At 39.9% G+C, this 18,806-nt stretch overlaps 1 protein-coding gene across 3 annotated transcripts in view; it reads left to right on the top strand.

The window, feature by feature from the left end:
• LOC115225054 overlaps nt 1-18,806 on the top strand; it is a 440,194-nt gene that overhangs the window by 280,580 nt on the left and 140,808 nt on the right. The window contains exon 8 of one of the 3 annotated variants that reach the window (XM_036514743.1): nt 4,145-4,219. The exons of the other annotated variants lie outside the window; for them this stretch is intronic. Within the exon in view, the coding sequence (XP_036370636.1) occupies nt 4,145-4,219 (75 nt within the window). The remainder of the gene's footprint in view (nt 1-4,144; nt 4,220-18,806) is intronic. 3 annotated transcript variants of the gene reach the window in all.

The following is an 18,806-nucleotide window of genomic DNA, read 5'->3' as shown; positions in this document are numbered from 1 at the left end:
CACACACAAACATATACACACACATATATATATATATATATACATATATACAATGATCTTCTTTCAGTTCCCGTCTACCAAATCCACTCACAAGGCTTTGGTCGGCTCGAGGCTATAGTAGGAGACACTTGCCCAAGGTGCCACACAGTGGGACTGAACCCGGAACCATGTGGTTCGTAAGCAAGCTACTTACCACACAGCCACTCCTATGCCTATATATATATATAGCGGTGAGCTGGCAGAAACGTTAACACGCCGGGCGACCTGCGTAGCCGTATTTCGTCTGTCGTTACGTTCCGAGTTCAAATTCCGCCGAGGTCGACTTTGCCTTTCATCCTTTCGGGGTCGATAAATTAAGTACCAGTTACACACTGGGGTCGATGTAATCGACTTCATCCCTTTGTCTGTCCTTGTTTGTCCCCTCTGTGTTTAGCCCCTTGTGGGTAGTAAAGAAATATATATATATATATATATATATATATATACAAACATATAAAAGGCAACACTCATTATTATATTAGGTGATTATACATACATTTTTACTCTTTACAGTATACGTACATATATATACATAATTCTACACATCGATCTAAAACAACAGGATTACTAACGGAAGACTGAATTTAAAACCACAATACAGTATGCATTTCATTACAACTATGATTTTTATGTTCAATTACGTTTCTTTTCCAAAGTTCCTGTTGTATTTCAACTAATGTTTCCAAAACTTTTATATAGTGACTCCCAAAGACTCATCGACATGCAAACATGCTCAAGTCATGCAAACATTTTCATTACCCAAATGACACACACACAGCATTACAAACATGGCCTGCACACCAGCTTGCACAATCTATGATTTCCATTAAGATCGATTAGGTACTGCTCAAGGTATATGGATTATTTTTCATTTGAGAACGATCGGGTTCATTTTCAGTATTCTCATTTGTGAGAGCAGTCGATTTTATTTCAGATATTCTCATTTTAAAAATCATCTTCTGTTAATCGTTGAGAGGAGATTGGTGTTGTGTTGGCAGAGGTTTGTGCTCTCTGTGTGCTCTTGTTTATATTTACATTTTGTATGGGAAGAGTGTTATTGAGCTGAAGTAAGTACTTAATGGACTGATTATGCAATATAGCTTCAATATCTGGTTGAAAATATTTCATTTCATTTATGATATAATTCCCTTTAAGCATGTTCCTTATATCTCAATTTCCCATCATCTCCTAAAGTGAAACTTGCAAGCAGGTTGCTTGTGTGAGAGCTGTCAATTGAATACTCCATGTACCAGATGCCAGTAGATTTCAATGGTTATTAGGGAAGAATGCATACCATTTTGGTGCCTTGTTCTTAAAAGCTTCACAGTGCTGCAGCTCCCTCACTGGCATAAGGCCCCATGTTCTGAATTGACTCTCTAGTATTGGATCTTAAGATAAGATCATCAGCACCATTCAAATTGTGGAGTCATGCCAGTTTGATATATGCTATATACATAAACAGGTAGCTGCTTTGCTTTACACCTAAACATCACTTCTCTAACCAAGCACAGACAGACAAAAGAAATTAATCTCATATTTTATTACCAGTTAACTGTCAAGATTTCACTGTAAATGCTATTGTACATTATAAGCTTCACTGAGAAGCAGAAAACCAAATGAGACCCATTGATGGCAATCAAATCATGCATTTATCGCCTGCCAGTTTCTGTCTCAAACTGTGTTTATAATGGCAGATATCATTTACATTAAAATCTTAACTGCTAATTTATAATTCAATTTATTCCCTTCACAGATACCAAACTAAAGTGAGACACCTCACTATGCTTGATATCAGTTGATTAGCCTATCTTGCTAACAAGGAAATTATGGTGTGAAAGGAAAATGGTACACTTAAAATGATAGGAAAAAATATGTTCCAAATAATTATGTTGTTAATGGAACTAATTATGATAAAAATATTGGTTTCAAATTTGGGCACAAAGCCAGCTACTTCGTGGGGAGGGGGTAAGTTGATTACATTGAGCCCAATGATCAAATGGAATTTTTTTGATGCCAGTGTCAGTCGAGGCTAGTACTAGCTGACCGGTACCCATGCTGGTGGCATGTAAAAAGCACCATTCGAGCATGGTCTTTGCCAGTGCTGCCTGACTGGCTCCCATGCCAGTGGCACGTAAAAAGCACCAAACAAGCGTGGTCATTGCTAGTACCGCCTAACTGGCCCTCATGCCACCGGCATGTAAAAGGTACCCACTACACTCTTGGAGTGGTCGGTGTTAGGAAGGGCATCCAGCTGTAGAAACTTTGCCAGATCAGATTGGAGCCTGGTGCAGCCTTCTGGCTTGCCAGCCCTCAGTCAAACAGTCTAACCCATGCCAGCATGGAAAGCAGACATTAAATGATGATGATGATGATGATGATGATGACCCTGTAAAGATGAAAGGCGTTTCAGCTGAGAACATAAAGTCAGCAGAAATACCACTAAGCATTGATAAGCTGTGATAGTGGTCTGCCCTGATGCAGTACCAGACAGTGGACTGCATGTCCCTTAGTGGCTGACAATATGTGCATCTCTGATCACAAGCAGAAGTAGTGGGGAGCATCATAGCTGTGTGTTGAAAGAAATTCTTAAAGGTTTGGATAATTCGCCCCTAGAAATATGGGTGGTTCGTTCAACATCCTTAAACAATCTTTATTCAGGGACCTTTTGAGTGGGATGGGCTACTCAACCAGAAGAAAATTTTAACTGGGTCCCATCAGCAAGGTCATGCACTATTTATCTTGATATGAGATCACCATGTCACACACATATGGTTGTGATGCATGTGCCTAGTGTACTCTTATCAGACACGTAGTCATGATGGATATACTGGGTTTTGTATATTTTACCCCAGTGTCACTCTCACTCAATAATAATAATAATAATAATAATAATAATAATAATAATTCCTCCACCAACACCAACATCCTCTCAATGATCAGCCAGAGATGATTTTAAAAATGAGAATATCTGAAATAAACTCGACTGCTCTCACAAACGAGAATACTAAAAATGAACCTGACTGGTCTTGAATGAAAATATAATACAAATATATATATACTTAGTGAGAGGTGAAGGGGAAAGAGATGGAATACTAATACAGTGAAGGAGAGGTAGTAAGAATATTACCCATGACTGAGAGGGAGTCAGAGAAAGTAATGACAATGACAAAGATGAAATGAAGTGGCAAAGAGAGCATGGTATGAATGAGAAAGGAAGGGGTGATAGATGAATAACGAAGGAAGGAGCAAAAAAGCTGATAAATGGCATTTGAAGTGTGAGTATATGTGTGTGTAAAAGGGATGGTAATGTTCAATGCTGAAAATATGTGAGTATATGTGTATGTGTGTGCATGTACAAGAGAACTATGTGAAAGTTTATATATGCATGTAAAGTAAAAAAAAGTCAGAAAAATTATCCAGAATCCTTGTCCAGTACTGGATCGATCCCAAAATCTAATGAGACAGTACCAGTTACAAGGCCAAACATCACTGAAGGTTTTATCTGAATCCATCCAGTGGTTCTCGAGATATTTTATTCATGGACAAACAAGCATACAAACATGACTGAAAGCAATACCTCTGCCTTTGCTAAGGCAGAGGTAATAATAATAATAATAATTGTTTCAAATTTTCGCACAAGGTCAGCAATTTTGGGAATGGAGTAAGTCGATTACATTGACCCTAGTACTTGATTAATACTTATTAGTATGGTTTTTATGACTGGATACTCTTCCTAATGCTAACCACTCTGAAATGTGGACTAAGTACTTTTCTTATGTGAGCTGCACTATTGTGGTCACCATGCAGTTCGCCGGACTATAAGCCCTGGGTTAGGTGGTGGTTCAGCTTCATGTTAGGGGATGTGGGGATTAGTATGAGAGAAGAGAAAAGGATTAGCAGGAGGTGCATGACGTAGTTTATGGTTGTAAGTCCATGTGTTAATACCAGTAATGAACAGTAGTATGTGGCAGATGGAAAACCAGGCTGATGGGATATAACTGGGTGGACGATTCAAATCATTAATATAATCTTCTCATATCTAACATTATTTATATTATTTACATTTGACGGATATTTGTCTTGATCTTGTTTGTTGTTAACACAGCGTTTCGGCTGATACACCCTCCAGCCCTCATCACGTGTCGTGGGAAAATTCCGAAGTTGGATTCTCATTCCTAAGGTATTTTTTGATATTATTATTAATATTATTATTATTATTATTATTATTATTATTATTATTATTATTATTATTATTATTATTCTCATATCTTGTTAAGTCATCATCACCATCCTCATCATCATCATCATCATCATTGTTTAATGTTCACTTTCCATGCTGGAATGGGTTGGATGGTTTGACTGAAAACTGGTAAGCCAGGGAGCCGCACCAGGTTCCGATCTGATTTAGCAAGGTTTCTACAACTGGATACCCTCCATAAACCCAGCCACTCCAAGGATGTTGTGGGTGCTTTTTATGTGCTACCAGCATGGGTGCCATTGATGTGACACTGCCATTGGCCATGACTATGATCTCACTTGGCTTGACTGCTCTACACAAGCAAGGTATATTCTTTTCTACTCTAGGCATAAGGCCTGAAATTTTGGGGGAGAGGGCAGTCGATTAGATTGACCTCAGTATGCAACTGGTACTTAATTTATCGACCCCGAAAGGGTGAAAGGCAAAGTTGACCTCGGTGGAATTTGAACTCAGAATGTAAAGACCAACGAAATACTGTTAAGCTCTTCGCCTGGTATGCTAACATCTCTGCCAGCTCGCTGCTTTACAAGCAAGGTATATTTGCTAAAGGTCTTGGTAACCTGTTACTGCCTTCATGAAGTCTTATGTTCAAAGCAAATAAGTACATGCTGGAGCTAGTTGGTCTTGACCATGGGGATGGTAAGCATCCTGGCAGAATAACCCTCTTCCCATACAAGGGAGGCAGAACATTAATCTGGGACATGACATTCTGCTACATATTCTCTAGCTGCAACCTTGCTGAATTAGCTGCAAACCCAGGTATCATTTCCCAAAACACAGTGGAGAGAAACAAACACATACAGGAGCCTCACTGACCACTATCAGTTAGTGCCAGTCACTGTTGGGACCTCAGGTTTTCTCTGACCCTGCACTTCCAATTTCCTCTGCAAAATTGAGACAAGTGCAGCTCATCTGAGAAATGAGCCCCACAAAGTGGAGTGGCAGCTGCAGCATGCCAACACCTTTGCAATCATATCTGGAAGGTGCAGCTAAACACATCATTTGTTCTGGGGTGTACAATCTATTACTCCTCCCACCATTCTCTATTGCTTAACCACTCCTACATCTTTTCTTTTTTCTTTGTTACCTTGGAGAGGTAGTTATGGGTATTTTTTCCTCTCAATAATTTGATTTTTTATGAAGGTGGTGAGCTTGCAGAAACATTAGCACACCAGGCGAAATGCTTAGTGGTATTTCTTCAGTCTTTACATTCTGAGTTCAAATTCTGCTGAGGTTAACTTTTCCTGTCATCCTTTTGGGGTCGATAAATTAAGTACCAATTGCATACTGGGTCAATCTAATCGACTGGCCCCACCTTCCCAAAAATTTTGAGCCTTGTGCCTAGAGTAGAAAAGAATATCTGTTAGTTTGAAGGTGGCAAGCTGGCAGAAACGTTAGCATGCCAGGTGAAATGCTTAGCGGTATTTCGTCTGTCTTTACATTCTAAGTTCAAATTCCGCTGAGGACAACTTTGTCTTACATCCTTTAAGTACCAGTTGCATACTGGAATTGATCTAATCGACTGGCCCCACCTCCCCAAAAATTTCAGGCCTTGTGCTTAGAGTAGAAAAGAATAATTTGATCGTTTATACTTCTAATGTTTTTTTTCTTATCTGTTACAAATAAAAACAAAGTGGCCTATATTAGTACAGAGCTAATTTTAGGAAACTCATAATATCATTGGAATAATAAAGAGATAAAATAGTCTGGAGCGGAATAAAGATTCAGTATATTAGATTTGATTTTGTTCTGACTATTTCTTATGGATACTTATTTTCGCTCACTGCTATCAATTTTATTAACTGGTCAACATCAAAATGTCAAGCTGACCCTGGAAGAATTTAAAACAGTCTTTATATGATCTATTATTCATCTTTGTTTGGTCTTAGGTTGACATTTAACTTTGGGTAGTACTTGTTGTGGTTGCTGTTTAGCTACACTTAGCTCTGCTTGAGTAGATCTATTGATTTTTATTCTAGTGATTGAATGTTTCAGATATTTTCAACCAGGATATGTTATTGAATGTTAATCTGTTGTGGGACTCTGTTCGACACCATACGGTAGTGTTTAGCTATGTAAACAACAATGTGACAGTCTGTAAATATTTAAACTTTAATGGGTACAAGGGTGGATATGTAGTTAAGAAGTTTGCTTCCTTACCACATGGTTTCAGTTTCAGTCCCAGTGTATTACACCCTGGGCAAATATCTTTTACTATACCCTTGGGTTAATCACAGCTTTATGAGAGAATTTGGTAGAGGGAAACTGAAAGAATTCTGTTATATGTATGTATGTATGTATGTATATCAGTCAGTCATTGTTCAGTTTTACTTCAAGATTTCTTGCCAATAGAAAAAAACCTGGTTTCTAACCTAGATTCAAGGCTCCTTCATTGTAATTTCAACATCAACATTTTTGTTTGTATGTATGTATGTATGTATGTATGTATGTATATGTGCAAATTTGTATACTATACTATTTTACTATTTTACTTGTTTCAGTCATTTGACTGTGGCCATGCTGGAGCACCGCCTTTAATCGAGCAACTCGACCCCGGGACTTATTCTTTTGTAAGCCCAGTACTTATTCTATCGGTCTCTTTTGCCGAACCGCTAAGTAACGGGGACATAAACACACCAGCATCGGTTGTCAAGCAATGCTAGGGGGACAAACACAGACACACAAACACACACACGCATATATATATACATATATACGACGGGCTTCTTTCAGTTTCCGTCTACCAAATTCACTCACAAGGCTTTGGTCAGCCCGTGGCTATAGTAGAAGACACTTGCCCAAGGTGCCACGCAGTGGGACAGAACCCGGAACCATGTGGTTGGTTAGCAAGCTACTTACCACACAGCCACTCCTGCGCCTCATACTCCTGTATGTTTTGCTTTTTAAAAAAGAGTTTGATAGAAATATGAATCCCTCCCCTTTATTCTGTTTTAAGTAATTCTCCATATTGAATCAGTCAAAGAATGATCACTAAAGCCTCCAGCTTTGTTCAACCAGGCTGGTTAGTAAAATATTCTTTTCTACTCTAGGCACAAGGCCCGAAATTTTTGGAGAGGGGGCCAGTTGATTACATCAACCCCAGTATGCAACTGGTACTTAATTTATCGACCCCAAAAAGATGAAAGGCAAAGTCGACCTCAGTAGAATTTGAACTTAAGCCATAAAGACAGACGAAATACCTTTTAGAAATACCTAAAAGAAGAAAAAAAACAAAAGAAGCTAAGAAAAATAAGTTGATCAACAGAATGTTTTTGTGCATTTCATTTAGTGTATTATCACTGAAGTCAATCTTTTGGCCTTTTACTTGTTTCAGTCACTAGACTGTGGCTATGCTGAGGCACTGCTCTGAAGAGTTCTAGCTGAACAGATCGACCCCCAGCCCTTAATTTTTTATTCTGGTACTTATTTTATCAGTAGCTTTTACTGAACCACTAAGTTACAGGAATGTAAACAAACCAACACTGGTTGTCAAGTGGTGATGGTGGTAATGGGACAAACACAAACTAAGACACACACACACACCCATATATATGATAGGCTTCCTCACAGTTACCGTCTACCAAATTCACCTACAAAGCATTGCTTGGGCTGGGATTAGAGTAGAAGACATTTGCCCAAAGTACCACATTGTAGGACTGAACCTGGAACCATGTAGTTGCAAAATAAGCTCTTTAACCATGCAGATTATGAAACATTTTGTGGAACCCTAACATGACCACCCCCACCACAAAAAAAAAATATCACTGAACCCATATATTTATTTTAATGACATCTTCAGCTGCTTGAGTTTTAATAGGACATCAATTGCTTTGTAGAATCTATTTATTAAAAAAAATAACTAACTTTATTAGGAAATGATGAATATCATTTTTCCATTTTAACTTTTACATGTTTCAGTCATTAGACTGTGGTCATACTGGGGCATAGCTTTGAAGGGTTTTGGTTGACAAATGACTGAGATCTTTGACAATATGCTGTGCTTGAGAAGAAGATCTGTCAAGCCAAATGATATCATAGTCATGGCAGATACTGGTGTCATGCAACTGGCACCCATCATCCTCATCATCCTTATCATCATCATCGTTTAATGCCTGTCTTCCATGCTAGCATGGGTGGGATGCTGATGGCAAGTAAAAACGCCTATTACACTCTCAGAGTGGTTGGTGTTAGAAAGGATATCCAGCTGTAGAAACCATGCCAGATCAGATTGGAGTCTGGTGCAGCCCCTCAGTTTACCATCCCTGGTCAAACTGCCAGCATACACGATGGAAGTTAAATGATGATGATGATGATGAGATTAAATCCAGTACTGTATTTTAAATCTGGTACATATTCTATCATTCACCTTTGCTGACCTACCAAATTATGAGGATGTAAACAAACCAACACCAACAAGTGGTTGGGGGGCAGACACAAGCACAAAGACACACATACATATATATATGATGGGCTTTTTCAGTTTCCCTCAACCTAATTCATTCATAAAACTTTGGATGACTCTGGGCTATAGCAAATTTCTTAACCACACAGCTATGCCCGTGTCTATAAGAAATATTTATAGGTTGGTGAGCTGGCAGAATCGTTAGCATACCAGATGAAATGTTTAGTGGTATTTCATCTGCGCTTATGTTTTGAGCTCAAATTCCGCGGAGGTCGACTTTGCTTTTCATCCTTTCAGGGTTGATTAAATGAGTACCAGTTATACACTGGGGTCGATGTAATCGACTAATTCATTTGTTTGTCCTTGTTTGTCCCCTTTATGTTTATCCCCCTGTGGGTAATAAAGAAATAAAGAGGTTTTTATCAAATTGTAGTAAAAAATCTTTTTTCTTGCAGTATCCCTGAAATTGCTAATGGAATCCTAGTGTTCCACAGTCTTTGAGAAACACTGCTTTAATTCACTTTAAGGCTTTTTCTCTTCACTTGAATCTGATATTTCCTGTTTTTATTTGCTTTCATGACTGTCTTATGTCATTTTAAAACTATCACAATAAAAGTTGATTTAGAGCCTTTTCTTACTAATATATATTAATTATATAACTACTTAATTATATTATTTTAACTCTTTAATGTTAACTGAAAACAAAAAATAATAATTAAAATGTGCTACAGAAAATTAAAATAAACTGTGATATTGATGAACTGTTGAACACATGCAAGACGGCAAATTGGATTTTGAAGAAATCATACTGTAAACAACATTGATAATTAGGAAAATAGAGAGCATTATAGTGAAGTATAATTATACAGTGTTTTGTAACTTATAAATTACAAGGAAAATCTCTCTCCAAAGAAACAAATAATGAGTTAAATTCTGAAATCAAATTAAGATCAAAATTGAAGTTTATTAATTAACTTTAATAATTAGGAATGTTTATAAAGTTTAAATCCTGTGAAATATTCTTTGTACAGACATTGCTGTGTGGTTTATATGTTTCCTTGTCAACCTTTTGGTTTAGTGTTTGATTTCCCAGTGTGGCACCCTGGGCAAGTGCCTTCTACTAAAGTCACATGTTGTCCAAATCCTTGTGTGCGGATTTGATAGAGGGAAACTGAAAGAAACCTGGCATGTGTGTGTGTGTGTGTTAGTGTCTCTTTGTTTCAACAACTTGGGATAGTTGTAAATGAGTATCACCATCATGCAAGAGGTGTTCTTCATTTCCAATATTCTGTGGAGACATGTCCAACCATAGGGAAATATGACTTTACTTGGAAACAAGTGAGGGTTGGTGGCAAGAAAGACATCTGGCTGTAAAAAATCTACCTCAACATATTCCACAACTCTTTTTTTTTGTCAATTCCAAATTTTTTACTTATGACACCATTGATCTACTTACCTAAGTCATATCAAGATAATGGATTCCCTTTTTATCTCATCCTGGAATGTACCTATCTACACCTGAATCATTATGAACTTTTCACATTCTAGACTCTTCCTGGTTTCCTGATCTCTCTTTCTCTCTCCAGTGGCAGATACGGGGGTGTTGCCCTAGTTGCCTGGGCAACACCCTTTCTAGCCAAGCTGACACTCAAAAATTGGGACCACGGTTTATTTCCGGCAGTCTCACAGCATTACTGTTTTATATGCATGTGGCCTGCTACAACAAAGAATACATAAAAATAGGTCCATTGTTACAAATCACAATTCCCACCATATATAGTATTTTTTTCAAAACTTTTGAACAAGACCTCAAAAGAAAATTCTGGATCCCCCATGCTCTCTCTCCCTCTCTCTCTGTATGTATATATATGAATATATATATACATATATATCATCATCATCATCATCGTTTAATGTCCGTTTTCCATGTTGGCATTGTTTGGACAGTTTGACTAGGGCTTGGGAAGACAGAAAGCTGCACCAGGCTCCAGTCTGAACTGGCAGTGTTTCTACAGCTGGATGCTCTTCCTAACCTCCAGCCACTCCAAGAGTGTAGTGCATGCTTTTTACGTGCCACCGGTACAGAGGCCAGAGGAGGCTGGCAACAACCATGATCGGTTGGTGCTTTTTACATGCCACTGGCACAGAAGCCTGTCAAGGCAGTGCTGGCATCGGTCACGTTCAGATGGTGCTTCTTACATGCCACCAGCATGGAGACCACAACTACAATTTTCATTTGATTTTGATTTGGATGTACTTGACTCAATAGGTCTCCTCAAGCACATCATGTCACCTTAGCACAGCATGTCGCCCTAGAACAGCATGTCACCCTATGATCCAAGGTACTTTTGAGTGGGCTCGGGTTGGTTATGTTACACTGGTGTGAACTCACTTTATTTGCTAAGTCTTCACAGTCACAGCATATCTCCAGTGGTCTTGGTCTTTCGTCATTGTCTTCTTTCTTCTGTTCCCTGGCTTCATACTCATGAAACAGACCTGAACCGGTTGACCACATGCTAGCTACCTGATAAAATCTAATATAGATTTTATCCTTAATTTTGATATATATATATATATATATATATATATTAGAAATATGTTACAAAAAGAAAATAGAAACTACACGTGGAAATGTGAGGGGAAGTAAGAAGAAAAATAAGTGAAAATGCACATTGGAAATCAAAAAAGTAAAGGACTTTTTATGAAAAGTAACGATAGATATATACTATTAGATGAACTGAGGTAGGAAATAAAAGTAATAAAAGTCATTATTGTGAATTGTTAAAGAGATTCAAAAGCATACTGGTTTCGTGAATTTACTAATCATTGCTTTGAATGCACACCGATTAATGAATGGTATCAAGTCTACTAGTCCCTGAGTAAAACGATTATGTGTAAGGGAAGTAAGTAGTTCTGGATTTGGTGCAATTAGGGTAGATATAGATCTGTAATGTGAATAGTATATGGGTTGTATGGGGGTTAGTGGTATTAATTGAAAGGTTAGTAGTGTTCTGTATTATGTTATGTGTTCATATTGAGTTGTGGAAGATATCTGTTGATGAAAGTTGACTCTTTATTCATTCTTTGTTATACTGAGGTGTTCTGTGTATATTGATAGAAGAGTAAAATTAGGAAATTAGGATTAAATTCCTAGCACACCTTTCTATGTGTTCACTAACCTGCATCTGTCTGTATTGTGAGTGACAGATTTGTTCTTTGTGGGTAGTGGTTCTTCGACGGAGTGATATTCTTGTTTGGCCAATATAATCATTACTACACCCTAAACGGCATAGATAAGATTTTCCGAGGCACAGGTGAAATTTGATTTGATCTTGAATATTTCACCTTTTTAAAGTGGGAATCTGAATCCTCCAAAAGGTGGGGGCATGTACCACAGTTAGGTCGACCACATTTTTTCACTTTTGGTTCTGTTGTTAATGGATATAGTCTTGCGCTGTTTGATATTTTTTTCAATGATTTAGGTTGCATTTTGCTCTTGATAATTTTGTGTGAGCCTAAAATTTTGTTCATTGTTTTATCTCTTTGAGGATGGGAAGATTTTGGATGATAATGTTAGAGGCTTCATTGTTTCTAGGGTCATATATATATATATATATATATATATATATATATATATATATATATATATATATATGTATGTATGTATATATACATATGTATGTATATATATATATGTATGTATGTGTGTATGTATGTATGCATGTATGTATATATATGTGGACATGCAATGGCCCAGTGTTTAAGGCAGCAGACTTGTGGTTGTAGGATCGCGGTTTCGATTCTCAGACCGGGTGTTGTGAGTGTTTATTGAGCGAAGACACCTAAAACTCCACGTGCCTCCAGCAAGGGGTGGTGGTGAACTCTACTGTACTTTTCTCTTACTCTTTCTTCATGTTTCTGTCGAAGGGCCAGCCTTGTCACACTCTGTGTCTCGCTGAATCTCCCCCGAGATCTACGTTAAGGGTAAACGTGCCTGTGGAGTGCTCAACCACTTGCATGTTAATTTCATGAGCAGGCTGTTCCATTGATAGGATCAACTGGATCCCTCGTTGTCATAACCGGCAGAGTGCCATGTCATATATATATGGCACTGGCATGACTGCGTGATAAGAAGCTTATTTCCCGACCACATGGTTCTGAGTTCAGTCCACTGCATAGCCTCCTGTGCAAGTGTCTTCTACTTTAGCCTCTGGCCAACCAAAGCCTTGTGAGTGGATTTGGTTGATGGAAACTGAAAGAAGCCCGTCATCTATCTGTCTGTCTGTCTGTCTGTCTGTCTGTCTGTCTATCTATCTATCTATCTCTATATGTCTATGTGTGTGTGTGTGTGTGTGTGTTTGTCCCCCTCACTGCTTCACAACTGGTGATGGTTTGTTTATGTCCCAATAACTTATGTTTCAGCAAAGAGACTGATAGAGTAAGTACCAGGCTTAATAGTAAGAACTGGTGCTCCAGCATGGCCGCAGTCAAATGACTGAAACAGGTGAAATATAAAAGATAGAAGATATATTTCATATCTATTTGCATTTCTCTCCAATATGTTATATAAACATACAGGTATTGATAAACTGATTTGATACCTGGTTACGTCGTGTCTATGCTTTTGATCTTTTATACCTGTGTGTGAGTGTGTATGTATGTGAGTGTGTATGTATGTGAGTGTGTGCCTTTGTGTATGAGTGGGCATGTGTGTGAGTGCGTGTGTGTGAGTGTTTATCTTTGTAGGTCTTTGCTTTGATATCATTTACCTTCTGTGTGTGTGTGTGTGTGTGTGTGTGTGTATGTGTGTGTGTGTGTATGTGTGTGTCTGTGTGTATGTGTGTGTGCATGTGTGCGAGTGTGTGTGTGTGTATCTGTGTGTGTATGTGTGTGTTTATCTTTGTATGTCTTTGCTTTGATATCATTTAACTTGTGTGTGTATGAGTGTTTATTGTATGTCTTTGCTTTGATATGATTTAATGTGTGTGTGTGTGAATATTTATCTTTGTATGTGTTTACTTTGATATGATTTAACTTGGGTGTGAGTGTGTGTATGTGTGTGTATGTGTGTGAGTGTGTATGTGTGTGTATGTGTGTGTAAGTGTTTACTTTTGCATTTGTCTGCTTTGAAATGATTTAACTTTTGTGTGTGTGTATGTGTGTGTGTGTGTGTGTGTCTGTGTGTGTGTGTGTCTGTATGTGTGTGAGTGTTAGAGAGCATTTACCTTTGCTTTGATATCATTTAACCCTTTCATTAACAACCTGGCTGAAAGCGGTTCTGGCTTTGTAGTACAAATGTTTTGTTTTCATAAGTTTTGAATTAAAATCTTCCTCCAAATTTTAGTCACAATTTATGTCCCTAATACTAGCTGAATGATGACTAAGTAATTTTACTAAATTCTTTATTATATTTAAAGTAATTGAAAGAAACACAGAACATCTCAAAATAAATACAGTAACAAAAGGGTTAACTCATCAGCATTTAGTCTGTCTATATCTGACCCAGATATATTACCTGCTTAATGTCCAAACTATCAAGGTCTGGCGTCTCAAACCTACCCCACAATGTCATTCTATAAACATACAGTCACACCACCAAAATCTCAGAGTTTCAGTATAATCCATGATTAATTCAAAACAATGTGAATAAATAAACATTACTTTTAATGGAGTGCCACCATGTCTAATGTTAACAAAATGTCTGCCAAAAGTTGTATGTGTGCAGGAGTGGCTGTGTGGTAAGTAGCTTGCCTACCAGCCACATGGTTCCGGCTTCAGTCCCACTGCCAGGCACCTTTGGCAAATGTCTTCTACCATAGCCTAGATCTGACCAAAGCCTTGTGAGTGGATTTGGTAGACAAAAACTTAAAGAAGCCCGCCGTCATCGTCATCATCATCATCATCATCATCATTGTTTAACGTCCGCTTTCCATGCTGGTATGGGTTAGTCAATTTGACTGAGAACTGGCAAACCAGATGGCTGCACCAGGCTCCAATCTGATCTGGCAGAGTTTCTACAGCTGGATGCCCTTCCTGAGAGTGTAGTGGGTGTTTTTATGTTCCACAGGTACGAGGGCTAGTCAGGCAGTACTGGCAATGGCCACGCTCAAATATACATGCATACATATATATATAACTTATAAAATAAGGGCAAAAGAAAAAATTCTAATGCCAAATATGCTGAAAATAACAAATTGCCAATAACCATTATAATTTATCACAATTAACATGTGTTCTGAAACAAGCTGATAGAAATTTCTAAAAAATTCCGTTATTACCATATTGGTCCCAATTTCAGAGTTAATTCATAATAATTTTCTCCTCCTCAGCGATAAATACGTAAGACATAAATGAAATACTTACTCATACCCATGGAAAAAAGCAAGCACTGAGCAGACCTAAGTACCCCAAATATATCCAAAATAGAAAATCTTCAGCACATCTTGAGTCACGTGTGATTCGAACTAGAAACTTTCACAGAGTGAGAGTCCAGAGGTGAACACTATTAAATTTACATTTAATATAGGATAAAATTTTTCAAAAAAAATTTTATCAATGGCCAGCATACTAAAAAATATCTTTAAAGGTTAAATTTATAAATAACTTATAAAATAAGAGGATTTTCTATTTTGGATATATTTGGGGTACTTAGGTCTGCTCAGGACTTAGTGCTTGCTTTTTCCATGGGTATGAGCAAGTATTTCATTTATGTCTTACGTATTTATCGCTGAGGAGGAGAAAATTCTTATGAATTAACTCTGAAATTGGGACCAATACGGTAATAAGGGAATTTTTTATCGGCTTGTTTCGAGACACATGTTAATTGTGATAAATTATAATGGTCATTGACAATTTGTCTATTTTCAGCATATTTGGCTGATAGGGAAGGTGGGGAAAGAATGTGTAGGGGTGGGGTGGGCTTACGAGGGAGGGGTGATGATGAAGGGGGAAGGAGAAGGTGGCTAAGAGTGAAGAGAAGTAGGAGTCGGAGCAAGAGAAGAGAGGTGGGTAGGAGGATGTAGGTGTCAGCGGTGGAGGTTAGATGACGAGGGGAGGAGAGTTGAGCCCATGTGACACAAAGGAGCGAAGAGAGGAGAGTAATCCCTGTTTACAGCGCAAACGGGAGTCCAGATGGACCTTGTGCAAAGACAATCCAAACACGGACAGGTGTTGCAAAGAGTGACCGGTAGAGCAGAAATGGCGCGAAACCGGGATGTCATTGTTGAGTCAGATGTTTTGGAGGTGCTCAGCGAACTGGTCAGCCAAGCATACATCTTCTGATGTATAGAGAAGAGCAGAGAGAGCAGCAGATGCAGTAGATGATATTGGTGGAAGTGCAGGTGAAGGAGTCGGTGATGTGAGAGGGTCGATGACGGGTGCCGGTGAGGAGGGTGGTGTTGGAGAGGTATGGGAAATTGCGTCAGCGTGGGCAGAAGCAGCGGAACGAGTCGGTTTGGAGGTTGGGTTGGGGAAGAAGGTGTAGACTAAGAGGTCTGGTAGGTTGTGGGCTCGATTGAAGGAGGTGAGGGGGCGGTTAGGGAAGATGTGCGAAGTGGAGGAGTCGGACTGGAGTCACTGGAAGGCTCGGAGAATGGTGCATTGGAGAGGTAGGGTGGTGAGGTGGTAGGTGAGGGGAAATTGGAGGCGGGAAACAGCGGGGCGAGTTTCGGGGGAGAGAGTAGATGCACGGTCCATGGAACGTGCTCTGGCAAGGGCGGTGTGGAGAGTGGTGAGGGGATATCCTTGTAGGATGCAATGGTGAATCATGAGTTGAGACTGAGTCGCAAAGTCATTGTCGTCTCTACAGAGACTGCGTAGACGGAGGAATTGGGAATAGGGGATGGAAAGCTTGGTGTGTTTAGGGTGGGAGGAAGAGAAGTTGAGGTATGAGTGTGAGTCTGTGTGTTTGTCGTGGATGGAGGTGGTGAGAGTGGAGTGATGAATGCTGACCGAAATGTCAAGAAAGAAGACAGAGGTGTTAGAGATAGTGCAGGAGAATTGGATGGCAGGATGGAAAGATTTGACAAAAGAGAAGGAGTGTAGACGTTCGCGGGAGAGTGAGGTCGCACAGATACAGTTGTCAATATAACGGCCGTATAGTTCGGGAGTAGACCAGTGAAACTTTAGAATATTTGGGCCTCAATGTAGTCAACGAACAGGTTTGCTTTGTTGGGACCCATTCTCGTTCCCATGGCCACTCCCGAGACTTGCTGGTAGAAATCACCCGCAAATGAGAAGCAGTTGAGTGAGAGGACAAGTTCGGCCAGACGAACGAGTGTGGGTGTGTCAGGTTGGGGGTTGAGTCGAAGGTCTAGCAAATGTTGGAGTGCACGCAACCCCTCGAGGTGAGGGATCACCATGCAATGGCTCTAGATGTCGAGGGTGAAGAGAAGTTTAGAGGGGCCAGAAGAGGAGAGAGAGTTGAACAAACGAAGCGCGTAGTTGGTGTCATGAATGTGAGAGGGGAGGGAAACCACTAGGGGGTCAAGATATCTGGTGATAAGTTCGGTGGGGCAGTTGTAGGCGGAGATGATGGGGCGGTCAGGGTTGCTAGGTTTGGGGATTTTGGCGAGGAAGTAAATGGTGGGGGTGCGAGGTGTGCGGACAATGAGGTTGGAAGCGGTGAGGGAGATGGGAGGAGAAGATGAGGTCATGGATAGTGGAGGACACAGTCTGTTGGTAGCTGGGCATGTGGTCAGAGGGCAGAGGGCAGTAGAAGGAGGTGTCTTGATGTTGGCGGAGAGCTTCAGCCTTCTAGAGTTCCGCGCGCCACACCGCCACAGCTCCACTCTTGTCGGCCAGTTTTATGATGATGTCAGTGTGGCGTCGGAGACATTGAAGAGCCAAGAGTTCAGCTGGAGAGATGTTTAGATGATGGGGATGCCTGGAAAAGTTAAACCTTTCCTCAGCACGCTGGCAGGCGCCTGCATAAAGATTGACTGCTTGGAATTGGCCAGGAGCTGGCGTCCACTGGGATGGTCAGCGGCCCAGGTCGGTGAAGCAGTCCTCATTAGATGCAGGTGGAGTGTCGTGGAAAAGCGCACACAACCTAACATGGCGCACAAAGCTGTGGATATTGGCACGAGCCCAAAATTCGTTGCTGGATTGAATGAGGGGGATGAAGCACAGACCACTACTGAGGAGGAAGCGCTCCGCCTCAGAGAGGGGAAAGATCTGGAGGAATGGTAACAACAGACTGAAGTGGAGAAGAGGTGGATGGGATAGAAGTGGGAGGGGTGTTGAAGATGGCGGAAGGCTGGGAGGGATGGGATGGGGGTATGTGTGTATGGGTGTTTGGATGGACGGGTGTTGGAGGTTGGGTGATGGTGGAGGAGTGTATCAGGGAGAGAGAGGGGTAGTGGAGTAGTTGGGGTAGTGGCATCAGGTGTGATGGAATGGAGGAGTGAGTGGAGTTTGGTGTTGTTTGGTGTTAGCAAGAAATTGATGAAAGGGATGATTTAAATGAATTATATAACGTAATGTGGTGTTGGCATGGGAGGGCGACTAAGAGGAGAAGATGGAAAAATCAAGGGGGAGAAGATGGTTGATGGTGTGTATTTTGGAGAAATTGGAGCGAATGGTGGCACACATTAGGTGGTAGGATGTAATACGGAGTATAGGTAGGATGGTTGTAGCAGAGTGGAGAGTGAGGTGGAAATGGAAGTGGAAACCTTTAGAGATGTAAGTAGTGACTGAGAAATAAAATGTGACTAGAGAAACAAGTTTTTTTGAAAATGAATAGGGAAAGGTTAAAGGAAGGCTGAAAGCAGTGGGAAGGAAGTGTGCAAAGGTGTTGCTTTAGACATTTGTGGAGGTCGAGGAGAAAAGGTTTGTAATCAGGCATGATTGTAAAATGAGAAGAGAAGGGAATGAAAGGAGAAAAAAGGGAAAAAGGGGGGAGAGAGAAGGTAAATAAAGATGTGGGGAGGAAAAATTTAAAAGGTGTGGGGAGAAAAAATGCAAAAGGCATGAATATATATGTATGTGTGTGTATATGTTTGTGTGTCTGTGTTTGTCCCCCAACATCACTTGACAACCAATGCTGGTGCATTTATGCCCCTATAACTTAGCGGATCGGTAAACAAGACCGATAGAATAAGTACTAGG

This window comes from Octopus sinensis, linkage group LG2, assembly GCF_006345805.1.
Source record: "Octopus sinensis linkage group LG2, ASM634580v1, whole genome shotgun sequence".
Lineage (NCBI taxonomy): Eukaryota > Metazoa > Mollusca > Cephalopoda > Octopoda > Octopodidae > Octopus > Octopus sinensis.
This window is presented reverse-complemented; position numbering and strand designations above follow the sequence as displayed.